The 16,352-nt window shown below is 42.9% G+C and overlaps 1 protein-coding gene across 2 annotated transcripts in view; it reads left to right on the top strand.

The window, feature by feature from the left end:
- Window positions 1-16,352, top strand: part of EIF2B3 (eukaryotic translation initiation factor 2B subunit gamma) — a 93,080-nt gene that overhangs the window by 42,061 nt on the left and 34,667 nt on the right. For both annotated transcript variants that reach the window (XM_010716194.4, XM_085232338.1), the window contains exon 6: window positions 4,384-4,473. In XM_010716194.4, coding sequence (XP_010714496.2) covers window positions 4,384-4,473 — 90 coding nt within the window. The remainder of the gene's footprint in view (window positions 1-4,383; window positions 4,474-16,352) is intronic.

The raw sequence follows: 16,352 nt of genomic DNA, 5'->3' as shown, positions 1-16,352 counted from the left end.
TACAGTGGGGACATTCATTTTGCTAAGTGCTTTGGGATCCTTTTGGCCAAAAGCACTGTGTAAAATTAAGGTCATAAGGTGTCTGGGATTTTTGAAGAGCCAGTGTAACAGTGGTCTTTTATTATTAGCGAGTTTACAGCCAAGAGCTGTCCCGTAAATGAGCAATGCATTTTAGGGATTTTTTTTTTCCCTTCAAAAGTAGGAATTGAGACATTAAAGGTGGTCTGGCAGCTTTTGCTGTAAGGCTTCTCTTAGTGTGAGTCTGTACACCGGTTTTGTGTCAACAGGAGAGCACCACCTCCAGTGCCGACAGGCAGGGTCAGCCCGGTGTGATGGAAGTGGATGGTGCACTTCTTGCAGTGTGCTTGTGGGAGGGGAAAGAAGGGATCCACTTTGGCTGCGCAGACTGTGTGAGCTACTCGCACTTACTTACAAAATAAATGCATAGAATCCATCATTTTCACTTAGAGTGCTTTTAATTTATTTCTTTTTCCTTGAGGGATAGCAGGCAGATGAACTAATGCTCCATAAGCCCACGGTAGATGTAATTCACATATCAGCTCGGAAGCCAGGTTAATAGTAGCTGTGATTGCCTTCTTATTGTGTCACTGCTCGGATTAGTGTTGGAGTACAGATAGCCCCGGGTCCTTGAGATTATTTAAAGGCCTTCATATTTTCCACCAACAGCTGTATGAAGTTAAAGGAAAGGAGGCCATGGGATTTCTCTTTCTCAGCTAGTTTATTTGTGAGGTGCTGAGGTTAATGTGGCAATATCCCATGCTTAGTAAGAGAGGCTTTTTGGCTTTAAGCATTGTGTGCGCTCCCTTCAGATTTATGATTTTGACCCCAGCCTGGCATTATCACACTGTCAGTGGGAGTGCGGGGCTGCTTGGAACCTCCAGCTCTCGGTGGTAATCGCTCTTAATTAGTTTACAGTTGAAACAATTGTCCGTCTTTTTGCCTTTAACAAGAGAAGGTTGCTCTATCAGTGCTTGACTTCCCCGAGGGAGGAAATCCCAAGTGAGGTTATCAGGGAGAAAAAAGCTCTGGGCTCCGCTTTCAAAGCAATGCCATGTACGAAGCATGCATCAATCCTGTTAGTACTGCTTATTATTTCACAATGGCGCGTGAGGAATGACGGGCACAGGCCTTTTTAAGGCCTCTTGCAGACCTTTATGCGCTCTCATCCCGAGTCAGGATTTTGTGGAATTAGGTGCTGATAAAAGCTAATTTTACACATTAAATTGCATTCTTTGAAACTGCTCTTTTAGTTGCCGATCTTTTCCTCACTTCTCAACAGATCTCTGTGAGCTTCCTCATTGTCAGCTTTCTGCCAGGGAGCCCTCTGTGCCGCATCATTAGGGCTGAAATCTGCCATCACTTAACATAACACACAGCGCTTACAACGGGGAGCAGCCCCCTCCCTTGCATGGGAGCACAGCCCATAATAGATGCTATAGTGGCAGCGCCAATGGGAGTTTTACCATGTATTTTAATGACTCGTGCTTGATTACATTTGCTAGATTGAACTGAAGTTCCTGTAGTAATTGGTGTGATTCCTAGGGGCTTCACATTTGACGTTCCTCGCTCATTAAAAAGCTCCAACAATGGCTGTTGCAACTTTCATCTCTACGGTGACCCTCTCAGATATATATCCAGCCTTTCTCTTTTGATAAACTACCCAGCCCTGCATGCATTAACACGTACCCATCTGCAGCCAGCCCCTCCCACTACCTTCTCCACTGCTTTGATGATATAATTAAAAGCACTGTGCATTATCTCCTTCCGAGCGATAAGTGTAGGTGCGCCAGCTCTCAGCTCCTGCATTGTTTGTTATTCGATTCTCTCTGTATCAGCTGTTCTTCTGACTGGCTCATTTTTCATATGTTGTAAAGATTAGCTGATGGAGGGGGAGATCAGAGGCACGGGGAGGGAGTGTGGCTTTCCATATTAGTAACCAGATGCTCATTTGAAATGGTGATGGAGTTTGCTGTTATCTATTAGATTATTTGACTCCTGTTCTTTTACCTGAAGATGAACTGGTTTAAGTGTTAGTCCATGAAAATTGGTATCATCTTTAGTGGCTTGTTATAAGACAGTGCTCTTATCAGCCTGGGTCAGCGTGGCTATTTTCTCCTCGAGTCTGGTTTACAGAAATCACAGTTTTGTTTATGCGTATGCCCAAACTTGCCTGTTTGACCTCTGAGACTGTGATTATAATATTAATCTATGGGACTATTCTGTTGCACATCTCTTAGGTGGTCTGTGTTTCAGAGGATTTTCATTGTGGGACCTCCCTCTTGTTCAGCATGACATTCCATTATTGCTCATGTGTTCTACATTGAAAGCCAGCTTAGAGTGGTGCTCCAGTATTTCTTGTGATCTGGCTGGATTTTCATCGCTCAAGGTGTGATGAAGCTGCTGAAAGGACAGCACTGTGCTGCTCTGTCTACTTACACAGATTTTAAGAAACTCTGTTGTAAAGTTGCTTAGCTGATTTGGTTTAATATTTGCATGTAGTTACATATCCTCAGTGCACGGTGCTAAACAGTGTCATTCCAGTTTGCAGGTGGGGAGACTGGATGTGTGAAAGCTGCTCAGACACTGGCAGCAGAACTGGCACTTACAGAGGAATTCCTGGTTTACACTGTTCTGCTTATAGCCTTGTTACCTTCTCCTGCCGTGTATTTAAAGGAAGCTTGAATAGAGAGAAAAAAAAAATGGCATACTGGCGCTGAAGCTGTGTCGTCTTCAAATTGAGAATTGTTTTTTTCCTGTTCTGTCTCAATATAAATATATTTATTAATATATTCATTTTATAAATACAAGAGATCTTTTTTTCTCAGGGAAGATGGAAAAATTCTCCATCCCATAAATCCACAATGAGGAAACCATCCTCTGGATGCAGAGCAGTAGCAAGTTTGCAAATTTGCAAATGCAAGGCTTCATTAAACTCAGTAGATTCCCTTTCCTTGCATAAAGAACATTGCTATTTGGGCTGACTTCCACAGCAACATCGGGGACACTGATAACATCAGTACTGGAGCACTGCTAGGTGAGCTCATGTTTTGTTAATGAAGTAACCAACTGGAGGTATATCTATCACTTCTTAGTACCATATACTTACTCCAAAGTGCCATACAACTCATACAGGAACTTTTCCTTACAAGCAGGCCTTGCAGAACGTATCACTAGTTAATAATACCCTTGGTTTGATTTGAGTGACGTGCTTGAGAAATGCCATCTGAATTCATAAAATCTTAAGGCCTTTAGTTGTTCAGTGTTAATCAAGATATGCTCTGCAAAAATGGCTTACTAGAACGCTTTGGTATACTAGACAACTTTGATATTAGTAAGCATTGAGTGTGTTAGTATTGGTTTACTTATCCATGTACTAGCCTAAGTTAAGTGATCCCTTTACTTAGCTAATGAGTAAAAATGATCTTGATCGCAAACATCTGACTTTGGCGTGACCTGGAATAAGAGAACAAAGTTGGCTGGAAGATGCTGGTAAGATGTATTCATTTAGACTTCATTACAAAATCTGGGCATCAAAGGAGAAAAAATGAAAATATAGGTCCTTTCAGGTATAGGTTGCAATTTCCTTCCTTTATAGGCCCAGGACCGAGTCCAGTTACAGACATCTTGAATGATTCCACTGTCGTTGGACTGTTGATGGCTTTGTTCTTGAAACAGTGGATCTGATAGAGACTTCTGAGCTACTGAGATGCTAATGTGCCCCTGATTTGAAAAGTAAGAATTCCCTGTTTGCCATTGTTTGGCTGATGATGAGAGGGAGTTCTCCTGACGTTTTCCATCTTATTGGACTGGGGGTGCAAATGCTTAGTAATCAAGCTGTGGCAGTCATTTGTAATGTGTAGTGCTGAGAAGGTGGGCAGACCCCATCTCCTTCCCCTGTTTGCCTCCAGGAAGAGCTGGAAAAAAACATAGTAGTGTTGTGTTTGCTAGTGGAACATGCACAGCCTTGCATATTAAGGCAGGCACTTAGCCAGAAGCTTTGAATTATTGTACCCTGACATTACCCACTGTAACTTTTAGCACTCTGGGCCCATTACTTTGGCTTCCTGCCCAGTAATGTGCAATTTCCACTTACATAAGAAGATGTAGCAGGAGTAATGACTCCTTGGAGGAGGTGTTTTCTTTCACAGCAAATCAGCCCAGGGCCAGCAGGTGTAAGTTTGCAGACAGAGTCCAGTAATGGCAGCCTGCACTATTTTCCTGTCTGATAAACCAGCAGTGGGAAGAAAGAAGCAGATCTTCCTTTGCAAACCTCTCACAATCCACTGACTTCATTGCAAAGACAAACTCTTGCAAACAGCCATGCGAAGTTCCATGATTTTATTTTTTTTCCCCCTCTTCTAGGCACCCCAGGATGCACATCAGAACAGGGCTGATGGACGCCCATCTCTACTGTCTGAAGAAATATGTGGTAGACTTCCTTGTAGAAAACAGGTAAGAAACCAAACACAATGTAAAGTCACAGCAGGTGTTTGCACTGACAGGTACTTCAGACTGGAGCTTTTAAAGGAAGATTTGCTTCATTAAATTGGCTGACAATGGAAATGGAAAATAAGCTAATTAAAAACAAACAACTTTAATGTCATGAAAAGCAATGCTAAGCATTATGCCTGACTTTCTTGCTCAGGCTTTTCTTTTAATCTAGTAATGGCAAAAATAAAAGCTAAAATTTTTGCTTCGTTCTGCATCTCTTGTTATCCTAATGTAGCTGTGTTTCTTGGCTGCTCACTTTGCCAGGGCTCCCCCATTGTTAGGGCTGTGAATACATTTCTGACCTTTGGTTTCCCCCACCACAGTCTGTTTTGGCCTTTGAAATCACCTTTCCTCTCCCCCCTCACATCCACCACCGCTGCAGGTGGGCTATCTCTGCAGCATCCTATGTTTTTAGCTTGTGATGTTCCTCTGTCAAAACTCTGAGACCACCCACTGAGAGCAAGAAAAACATCCATTTATGGAAGTGGAGAAGGATCTTAGCTATAATATTTCATGAAATGGACAAAAAAAAAAAAACACCCTTGTTTATCTTTAAAAAAACAAACAAATGAACAACTCTCCTCACAGTAAGTAGTTTGGTTTTGGAATTGATGTCCTCTTCCTAGAATTTTTGTAGCTCTCTCATCATGTACATTACATATATTGAATGCTCACTGAGTTCTCAAGACTTTTTCTCCCTTTTAAGTAAGATGAAAGATAAAGGGGGTGAGTAAGTGTTGTGTTCCTAGTGCTTTTCTTAGTAGATAAACTGATGTGAGAAAACATTGTGGGTGGGTAAGTAAGGGGATTTGTGGTAGCCTTGACCATATACAAATCCGGTGATGCAGTTGTGTATGTGTTCAAAGGAGCTCTTTGAATAAGGTTCTGGGAGTGAGCTAAAATTAAGTGGAAAATCTGTGTTAACCCTCAGGGCAATTTCTTACCATGCATAAGAATAAAGCTTATCTGCTGCTGTGACTGGCACGTGGGAGCATTGTGCAAGTCATTTTAGATCCCGTTGGTGTATGAGAATGCCTGAAAGGTGAGAAGGCTTCAGGAGAAGGATTTTAAATCTGGAATAAGCCTTTTATTACCTGTATTTTAAAAAGTCACTGACATCTTGGACTCTGTGGATTCCGTGGAAGCATGAGGCAGTGTGTATGCATCTCTTTTGTCATAATACAACATGTAGAGTTAATATCTGGAAATCTCAGCCACGTAGTTTTGTTGGGATTAGGCATTGCTTGAATATGTGGAAACATTTCACACGTTCAGTTTTTTCCTTGGTATACTTCATTTCTTTTGAATTTGGATCGTTATGTTTGGGGAACAAGGACAGTCTTTGTCTGACATGTCACAGTGCATGACACAATGAGGCCCCTAAACATAAACATTGGTCATTTCAGATTTCAAGGCTTTATGCGGTTTCCATTCAAGCTGGCAAAATCTTTGCTTTTATGAGTGGCATGATTTTGCCTACATTGTATTAACCAAAGCCAGCAGAGTGAAATTCTGCTTTGCATTCCTCAAGTTGCCTCCAGATCAAGTCTTCTGGATTTTTGCAGGTTTGTCAGGGCTATTTCTTTTCCAGAGATCATTTTGTCTATGTTGTTTTATGAAATTGTCTTTGTTTTACATAAGCCTTCAGTACAGATACTGCCTACCTGCTATGATCCTCTGTTCCTCAGGTCTGACTGCCACATTTGCCTTACTTAAACAGCAGGTAGCTGCCTCGTTCTCTTCATTACATATATGCTGCTAGTCTTCTGAATTGAGAGGGAGAGAATCAATTGCTAGTAATGTGTCTAACTGGCAGATCTGGAGAATGGGCCTTTTGCCATGATGAATAAGTTGGGCTTTCAGGCTTCTGGCATCGGGGGCATTTGCAGCTTGTTTTTCTTTGCTAAGGAAGGGGAGGACAGTGCATACCCAGAGATCTTTCCTTGTTTGGCAGCAATGTGCCAGGGCTTTTGAAAGACCCTGCAGAATATTTTTCCCTCAAAAGTACTGACATCGACATAATTGTTTGGGTTTAGGGAATCTTTTTAATACTTTGGGTTTTAGTCTAGAGAAAGCGTACAGTAAGACTTCGCCTCTCTGCAATTTTGCCCCAGGACTGGAGAAGCTCAGATGCCTTGTTTAAGTTGTGCGTATTTAAAACTAACAGCAGGGATTGAAGTGAACAGTGAAGCTCTTGTGTGGTGCCAGGAAGTACTGACACAGCGTACTTCCTCAATATTACAATATTTACATTGTGTTAATATTTTAACAGCGGGGCTTGATGGCAGGCAGAACACCTTTTTTCATTGTTTGTAGCTTAGGAAAGCATTTGCTTTTTTTTTTTTTTTTTTTTTTTTGTTTAAGTCAAATTTTATTTTGACATACAAGAGCAGAAAAAATGCTGCCCAGCAGCAAAAATATCAAGTCCTACAACTGGTCACTGCTCACCATTCTGCAGAGGAAAGTTATGATTACTTCCAGGTCAAAGAATTGCATGAAAACTAATGTGGTTGTGTGTGTGGGATCTGTTGCTCCAAGTGGGATAAAAGCCCAGTGTACTCCGAGTTTAGCTGCAGAGATGTGGTTAAAATGGCAACTAGCTCTCCCACCGAGAATGTAGTTTGCATATAGCTGCACCTGTAAGAGTAAATTGCATTCCTCTGCTTTGATCAGGTTAATATATGCGTTGTATGTAAAGTCAGAAATCGCTAGCAACTATTAGGAAAATGGGGGTGGGGGGGGGTGAACTGGCTGAGATCTTGTTTTGTCCAAGTACGTGAGTCTGATAGGATTTGGGACAACTCTGTAATATGACACCCATAGAAAAAGGCTCCATTTATTGTTCAGATCCCAAATGGAGCATTATACAGAGGTTTTATTATCAGCACGGCCACTGTCTTTGTGTTGCTGGACAAACCCCTTCATGTGTCTGTGCACTTGTTTCATCTTCTGTGTGGGATTGTTTAGAGAATAATCAGTGTGTGTTTGGCAACACTCGGCTTGTACCTTGGGGGATGCTTGGAGAGGTCGGAACACTGTTCAGGAGTTGGTAATTCAGTTCGTAGTCCTTTAATACATTTTTATGAACTATTTTAAAAGGCCTAAATAACAGATTCTCTTGCCTGAAGTCTTATTGCGCTTTAGGAAACCATACAAGTTGCTGAGTTCTAAAAACAGAAATAACAGAAATCTGTAGTGCCTTTGAATGAAAGTCAGAGGAAATGGGCTGTCTATTAGAAACCCCTCAAATCTGTACATCCTGACAAAAATAAAAGACATCACAGCCCTAACAGGGTTTAAACCTGGGAAATAAACTACTTTTTCTTTCCTTGTCGAGGAGGAAAAAATGGAGTTTGGTTGTTAATATCTCCATCTCCATTTATCTCTCAGCCTCCAGTTTAATATGCATTGTTGTGAAATTGAGTCTTCAGGCATGTGACAGTCCTACCTGCCTTAATCTGCCAAAGTGAAACACCAGTGGTTCCACAGTGACCTGGGGAACAGACGAAGAAATTAGTGCCCCAAGCAGTTTGTCCGTCCTTGCAGCTGGAATTGACTCCTTCCTCTCTCTCTGCTCCACTGCACCACCAGGGTGGACCGATCCTCCCTCATCCTCCTTGCTGTAAGAGCTCTGCTCTGCTCAACTGCACCACGGCTTTGCACAGTTAAAAATCTGTTCTCCCTGCACTCGGGCAAGAGCTCTTCTTTCCTAAACATCTCATTTTTCAGAAGAAAGCTGGCCTTGGATGCTTTCATTTGGCCGTAGGTGCTGCTCTGCGTGCAGTGGGGAAGGCGGACAAGTGCTGGCTGCTGGAGCTACCCTGCCAGCACAGGGCAGCGACAGCTGAAGGTGAACACCTGCACCGCATGATGAACTGCACAATATTGCTTTTCTTAAAAAGATCTTTAGGCAGGCCCAGCCAGCAGGCAAGACAGCAGCAAGGCTGTAGCTGGCTGGGGGCATGGCTCCACCCCACAGCTGGCGGGCCTCACACCCCTGGGGCCCTGGGGTGGCAGCCAGCACAGTAGCCAGTCCCCTTTTTGGCACTCTCCTGAGTGCTAGGTTGGAATCCTGCCTTGTTGCTGCACTCAGGGCAGATGGAAGAAGAGAGTCCTTATTCTTTTTTTCCTTGTGAACTTCATCTGTAGTGGAGGGCAGATTCTGGCTTTGTGAACCCAGAGTGTTGCACAGACATGCACCGAGACTTCTTTACTACGTGCTGGCAGTTTGCTTGCTAACAATCCCATCAGAGCTACTAGCAAAGGAAAAGTGAAGTTGTCTTGTTGTTTGCATTCTGTTTTTTAGGTTATTTCTAAAGCTGTAGCCTGGTGAAATAATGTACCTGATTTGGGGAAGGAAGGGTAAAAGTAAAGCAACCCTTTGTTTTGAAAATTTAAGTATTAAAGGTGAATCTCTCTTTCTATCTTGCCTAGATGTTTAGAAGTAGATACGCAATATGCTTTTGATACACGTGTACGTAAGTGATATTGTACCCAGTCAGTTGTTACCTGTATGTGCACATCTGTTACATGTGTTCAGATCTCATCTTGCTCACAGCTGAAAGCAGTAGCCGTGTGCAGTCTGCCATTTCCACCTCTTACTGAGGGATACCAGAAAATCAGAGGCCAGATTGAGGCTGCTTAAAACAAGGAAATATGGGGTCATACTTCTTAAGTTACCTCTGCGAGTCATTGTTATTAAATGCTTACTTCACAAGTCAAACTCCTGGCAGTTAGGAAGTGCCACAGCTGAGGATTCCCGTGCAGCATTGTGATTCTGTATGTGCCATGCATTACAGTCCAGTTTCCAATTACATAGCTCTGTTCTTTTTTCTTTTCCTCTGTCACATTGCATCATTGGACACCTGAGATGTTCAGTGAAGGAGATACTGTTTAATATTATGTTTAATTTCTGTAGTTAAGATGAAGGCTGCCAGCCTTTCTTTCTTCTCATTGTTTAAATGTGTTCTGAGGATAGGGTAAATGCTTTCCTTACAGATTCAGATGTTCATTGCTGCTACTCGAATGCTCTGTATGCATTTAATTAACTGTCTTTCCAGCACTTCTGTTAGAGAAGTCACTCTTTCTCCATAATGAAGGGGGGAAGCTAAGGCACACATCAGTTGAAGTTTGAAGCCTCTATATCTTCAGTATGCTGTTTTTCAGACCTTACTATTATACAGAGTTCTTGAAATGCTGGAAGAATCTTTTCTATTGATGATAGTTGTTGCAAGGTGATGCTGAGCAAATCAAAAGCACTTAACCAGTAGCAACCTGCAGAAGTTAGATTTGTGATCTGCATTCAGCAGCTTCTGTAGACTCCTCTGACAGAAGGGAATTAAAAAAAATAGTTTTTCAGGCATCATTCATTTGCTTTAAATATTAGCAGTTCTCCCGCAGCTCTCTGCCTTGTATATTTAACACACATGTTCTAACAAATGAGGCAGGCATTCTTCTGCCTCATTACACAACCTTCATTTATCCCCAGGGCATAGTCCATCTTTACACTGGGTGAAGAAGAAATGGAGACCGGGGAGAGAGAAGTAGGTGAATACGTTTTTAAGGCTTGTATCGTGTGTTCACGCAAGGTCTTAATTAGGGTTGTATAAGCAACATAGATCTGGATTTTCTTAATTTGTGTGCCCAAACTGTTACCCTGATGTTCATTTAAAATTCTGTTTAAGTGTGTGCCTGCGTGTATAGGTATATGTAAGATACATGTATCAGTTCTAAGAAAGTGATTCATATGTATCTTCAGTGAGGCTACTGTGACTCCTGCTAGTGGAGTAGCTGTTAGCGGCACAGATTTATCACCTGTCAGGTCAGCCAGCAGAACGAGATGTGATGCTCTGAATTTATCTAGCTCAGCCTTTGTGACCTTGGCCTGGAGTGTGCTCTGTTACTCTGAGGAGCAGTGCATAAAGCAGCCCAGTTACCTTGTAGGATGAGACTCAAAGAACGAGTGTGCCCAACGTAGAAGGACTAAGAAAATTTAGCTGCAAAAGAGGTATTTTCCAAGTGTGTGCGTACAGTGGTTTTTCAGACTGAGTTTGATGTAGTATGGGCACTTTTTATGTTTATGAATGTAACACCCTGACAAAAAGATGACTGTGCCAAATTGCAAGCATGAAAGTGCAAGAGCTTTTCAGCAGAGTAGCTGAAATATTTTTAGCATGGACAAAACAAAGTATTTTTCCATAATTTTGTTCTTGGAAATAGCGGAGACATTTTTGATGAAGCTATCCAACAAAAATCAGCTTGAGGCAAACACCTGGCATGGGTAATTTCAGCCAAAACAGTTAAATTTTGGCAGAGTTTATAAACAGATGAGAACAGAAACTTCTAATAGGAAATGATAGGCAATTCATCTATAGGCACCCAGGTTGTACAACTCCAAAAGCTATTCGTCTTGTGTTTTGTTGTTTTTTTTCTAAAAGCAGATGCCGTTTTTTTGTTTGCTCAGATGTTAGAGCTTCTCCATCGTGCACATGGGTGGCAATTGAGTTTTCTAACGTAAGGAGATTCTGAGTGCAGAAGAACCTGGTTCGAGTGCAGAGTCACTTGGGAACTGGGCAGCTCTGTTTGCGGCCAGGAGGAATGATGTATGTTGCTGGAAGGGCAAGAATGATAAACAGTGGTCCTGCAGTTGCTTTGAAAGCTCCGAGTAAGCATTCGCAGTGCCTGGTCCTGGCCATGCTGAGTGCAGATGTCGAGCCCCTGGGAAATGCACTGTTCCTGGGTCTCCTGTCTTGTGGGGTGCTGGAGCTGAGGGAGCGAGGCAGCTCTGTGCTGCGAAACGACAGAAGTGCTGCCTGCCAGGATGTGCTGGTAGAGAAGCTCTTTTCTCAACATGACAAATTTGCAGTAAACTTTATAGCCAAAGTCAGCATGACTTGTTTGCAAAGTCAAACGCTGTTTTTCTGAACTGCTGAAATACATAAGAACAAATCGCGTGAGGTCATTTTGCTCTGTCTTTCCAAGCTGCTTCAGCTGTGATCCCAGAGCAGGCTGCTCTTCTCTGCTCCCCTCTGCCCTGTCCTGAAAGCCTCCGCTGGAAAGGGAGAGGAAGGCTTGCTGTCTGTGCTCAGTGTTCTCACATCTGTGGCTGTGGGAAGAGCTGAAGTGGAGTCACAGAATGGCTTGGGTTGGAAGGGACCTTAAAGCTCATCCAGTTCCAATCCACTAGTCATTTGCTGCCCTCCAGACCAGGCTGCCCAGAATCCTATCCAACCTGGCCTTGAACACCTCCAGGGATGGGGCACCCACAGCTCTCAGGGCAGCCTGTGCCAAAGCCTTACCACCATCTGAGTAAAGAATTTCCTCCTGCCACCTAACCTGAATCTCCCCTCTTTCAGCTTAAAACAGTTCCCCCTTGTCCTATCACTATCAGACCGTGTAAAAGCTCGGTCTCTATCTGGTTTATAAGCTCCCTTTAAATACTGAAAGGCTGCACTGATTCTCTCAGTGGGTTCTCTTCTTCAAACTGAACAAGCCCATCTACCTCAACTTTTCTTCATAGGAGGGGTGCTCTAGCCCTCTGAGCACCTTTGTGTCCTCCTCTGGACTCAATCCAACAGCTCTGCATCCCTCCTGTGCTGGGGGCCCCTGGCCTGGACACGGTGCTCCAGATGGGGCCTCACAAGGGCAGAGCAGAGGGGGATGGTCCCCTCCTTCTTCCTGCTGCCACCGCTGTTGATGCAGCCCAGGGTACAGCTGGCCTTCCAGGATGCAGGAGCGCAGTGCTGGCTCATGTCCTGCTTCCTGTCCAGCAGGACCCCCAAGTTCTCCTCAGGGCTTCTCTCAAGGAGTTCTGCTCCCAGTCCATACTCACATCTGGGACGATGTGAGTATGCCCTTTGGATGGCATCCCTTCTCCCCAGTAAATGATAAGGGTGGTATGAGGAAAGCAGAGGATCTCTGAATGCTGGAGGTGCGAGTGACTTGTGCTGAAGCTCCTGCTTCGATGGCTGTGTGCTATGCTGTACACAAAGGCCCCTGCAGGTTTACGTTAAGGTGCTGCCCAGACTAAACCAGTACATTTTTTCTTTTCCTTCTCGAAATGCCTTTTTATCATTCAGGCTGTCACCTGTGTTTCCTGGCAAGGACTGCTGGCTGGGGGAGGTCTGGCAGAGCTGAACACCCAGCTTGGTGGTCTTTGTGTGGCTGCCTGAAAGATGGCTTAAAACAGAACCTGCTCTGTGAATACCTGCGAGTTAACATGTGTCAGCCGTGTGGCTGGAAGGTTTCTCCTTTGCTGAAAAGGGAGATTTTATAATGAATACTTTCCTTGTGATTAAAATGGGTAAATAAACAAATAGCTCCTACAGGAAGTATGCTGTGTACAGACAGGGCAAATAGATTGTAGCTCTCCAAACAAGGAAAAGAAGAGGGGAAAAAAAAACCAAAAAGAAGAAAACAAGCTCCTCCTTAGTGCATTTAATCTATTAGAATGTGAAATAGCAATTTATCTTTTCCATTTCCTTTCCTTGTCAAACACATCCAGCTGTTGGAGCTTTCTCTGTTTCTTACTCGAAATGCCAGGAATTGAATTTGTTGATGTTGTCATCTCCTTGCAGAGTATCATTGCTTTTATCACCTTCCCTTGATACCCCTTGTGCTCACTCCTGTAACCTCAGGGGGAAAAAAAGCCTAATGATTCACAGTAGATTTAAACAAATTAGGATTTTTCAGCAAACCATTTCTGTAATAAATACAATTTTTCTTCCTGTTAGTGAACTACTTGGGAGCAGGCATATCTTTGGATGCGCGAATTGGAGCTGATTATCTTCATGAATAACTGTAGGTTTGTCTTTGAGACCACAATATGCCTTACTGGCCACATGCCGAAGCCTCCTGAGTTACAGTCTGGTCGTGCAGGCAGCTCCTAATGCAAGTTTTTGTAAAGTAAGTGTTAAAATCTGTTAATTTGTCCTCCAAGCATGACTTACAGCATCAGATAGTGACCCTTTGAGTTCCCTGTGAAAAGTAAATACGTGAAAGACATGCAAAAGGCTGTTCAAATGGCAATGCAAGCGTTACAGAAAGATGTAGGTTCTGAGGGACTTCTTGCAGTTCTCTAATCCATCCTTCTGCTCAAAAGAGAGCTGATTTCTCTGTTGCTCAGGGCTTTTTGCAGTTGTTTAGAAAATCTGAAGGATGGAGTCTGGGCCTTGTCCCAGGACTGTACCACTCACTGGAAATTTTGTTTTCCTTACATCCCAACTGGAATTTCCAGTGTTGCAGCTTGTATCTGTTGCCTCTTGCCATTTTATTGTGCAGCTCTGAGAAAAGTCTGGTAGTCTTCTACGTTAATTGACTTCTGGTAGTGGAAAACTCTGATCAGATTTCTCCGCAGCCTTTTCTTCTCCAGGATGCACAAACCCCACTCCCCCAGCTTCTCCTCGTGCATCATGTGCTCCTGGCCCTCTTGGTGGCCTCAGCTGGGCTTGCTCTGATCTGATAATAAACATTAAAAATTAACTATTTTTTCCACTGTTCCACGCAGTTGTGGATTCCTTGGGTATAGCCTTCACTCAGTCTGACTTTTGTCTTTGTATGAGAGCAGGGATTTGAATTGCTGGTGAATGATAATTCTTTCATCTGCTTCTGAGTCGTTTTTGTTTGTTTGTTTATTTGTAAGTCATCACCGCTTGGACAGTGTTATCCTAAGCATTCTTTCATCAGTGCAGTACATTCTCTTCCACAAAGCAATACTTGCATGTAAGCTAATACTTGAGGTGAACAGATTATCTTGTTTTGTTAGATGTTTTCCTGTGAGGATACAGTCCTTCCGTGTGATGTCATGGCATATTTCACTTGTGGTCGAAGGCATAGTTCTCTTATATTTTCTGTTCACATGACCTGAACTCCTCCCCATGATTTTGCAGCTTTAAAGAATTTTCAAAGTAATGTTTTCACATCTCCTGTTCTGGTTTGTTTCTAAATCTCTTCCATACCACTTTCTGAAATGCTAAGCTTCTACTCAAGACTTGAATTTTTGGAAAAGAGAGCAGATAGTAATTGTTTCCCTGCCATTTTACTTCTCAGAGTTATTGCATTCTAGGTGTTAGTTCCACATCGAATTTTACTGTGCCTCAACCAAGGCAAATGAAATGTGAGCAATAATAACGATGCCTATAGCACTGTTGCTGATTCCATTATTTCATTGAATCATCATGGTTGGAGACTTTAACTTCCTGCATATGGGAGGGAGAATATGTGCTGCTAATGCTGATAGAGCCCACATGTCTGAACAGAGGTGTCTTTAGCAGGCAGTGAATTATCTGCAGGTGATTTTTTTTTTTTTGAGTTCCAGTTTGAATGTGATGCTAGAGTATGCAGTAAGGACTGATCAAAGCATATTATCATTAATTAAAACAGAGCAACCACAAAATGCCTCATTTACAGTAAAGAGTAAGAAATTAAATATATATGTGTGTATATGTATGAATATATATATGTATATATATATGTGTGAGTGTGTGTGTGTATGTGTGTGTGTGTATATATATATGTATATATATAGCATTTTGAACAGGGATGGAATTCATCGGCCAAAAACTTCAAACTGAAGTTCTTCAGGAAAGGATAAAGTGAAAATTGACACAGAAGCAAAAAGTATTTTAGTCTTTTCATGGGAGAGTAGAACACATTGCACATGCCCTAATAAAGAAAACAGAATTGTCCTACAGGGAGGGGTGGAGCAAGGATTAATCATCGATAATGAGGGTGGGAATTAAGGTAGAATGTTTGTTCAGGCAAACAATGGGAAATGGGAATTGTGCAGGTGATAGCAAGACTGAAAGAATGAAGCACCAGAGCTTCCACGTGTTCTCCCAGACCACTGGAAGGCTGGGCATGTTGTTAAGACTGGTCAAGAGCGCATCCATGTGAGTGCAGAACAGCAAGCATAGCATCTGCATGGAGAAAAAGGGCAAAGTGATGTGGAAATCTTCAGTGCCTTTAGCGCGGCCACAGTGGAGCAAGGTGAAAGATCTTACCCACGTGAAGATGCAGATGCATCTACATTTTTTGGTACTGAAGTGCTTTATATAGGCAAGTGATGAAGTGCTTAAATCTATCTAAACGTATACAGCTGAAGTTTACATAGTTTCAGTTTTATGGATACATGTCAACTTGACTAATGCATCATATGCATGTGTTTATTTAGGCACGTTATCAGAAAGCTTCTGTTTGATGCGCTTTTCAGGAAGGGAGCCTGATTTCAAAGGCATTTAGAAAAGAACTGGTAACTCAGACACAGATGGCCGTAAAGGCGGAGGTGGGAGAGAATGGGGAGAGATGAGTTCTGGCAAGGAAACACATTGGGTGCAGGTGCGCTTGTTTGAGAAGAATGGGATGCTGTCTGGGAATGAATGAGAGCCATTCCTCAGCAGCTCGTGCAACCTTCCAGACACCCTGGGTGGCCTCCGACAGCCTCAATCTTTGGTCAGAGATTTCTAAAAATGTCTAAGCTTGCTGGCATTCCCATGCAAAAGATGCATTAGTCTGGAGCTGTGTGGTGTTCCAGGCTGTTTTGGGAGTGGGCAGAGTTAAGGTTACACGGATGATCTGAACTAATTGTGTGCATGTTTTCAAAGGATTTAACTATGTAGTTGAGGGGTTTTACCTTCTGTGGTCAGTTTTTGAAAACGCTGTCTAGTTTCCCAAAGGGTTTTTTGGCAGAAGTGGAAGTCGATCCCTTCTCCTTCAAGTGCATCCAGACTTGGTGGAACTTGGGAGCAGCTTTTATGTATGTGGTTTGCATCCATACCATCCCTTCCTCACTTTGATCTCGATCCTCTCTGCATTATGGTGTCTCTGACTGGCACTGGTGTGCT

This window comes from Meleagris gallopavo, chromosome 10 (genome assembly GCF_905368555.1).
Source record: "Meleagris gallopavo chromosome 10, MGAL_WU_HG_1.1, whole genome shotgun sequence".
Classification (NCBI taxonomy): Eukaryota; Metazoa; Chordata; class Aves; order Galliformes; family Phasianidae; genus Meleagris; species Meleagris gallopavo.
The sequence above is the reverse complement of the archived record's forward strand: the minus strand, read 5'-3'. Positions and strand labels throughout refer to the sequence as shown.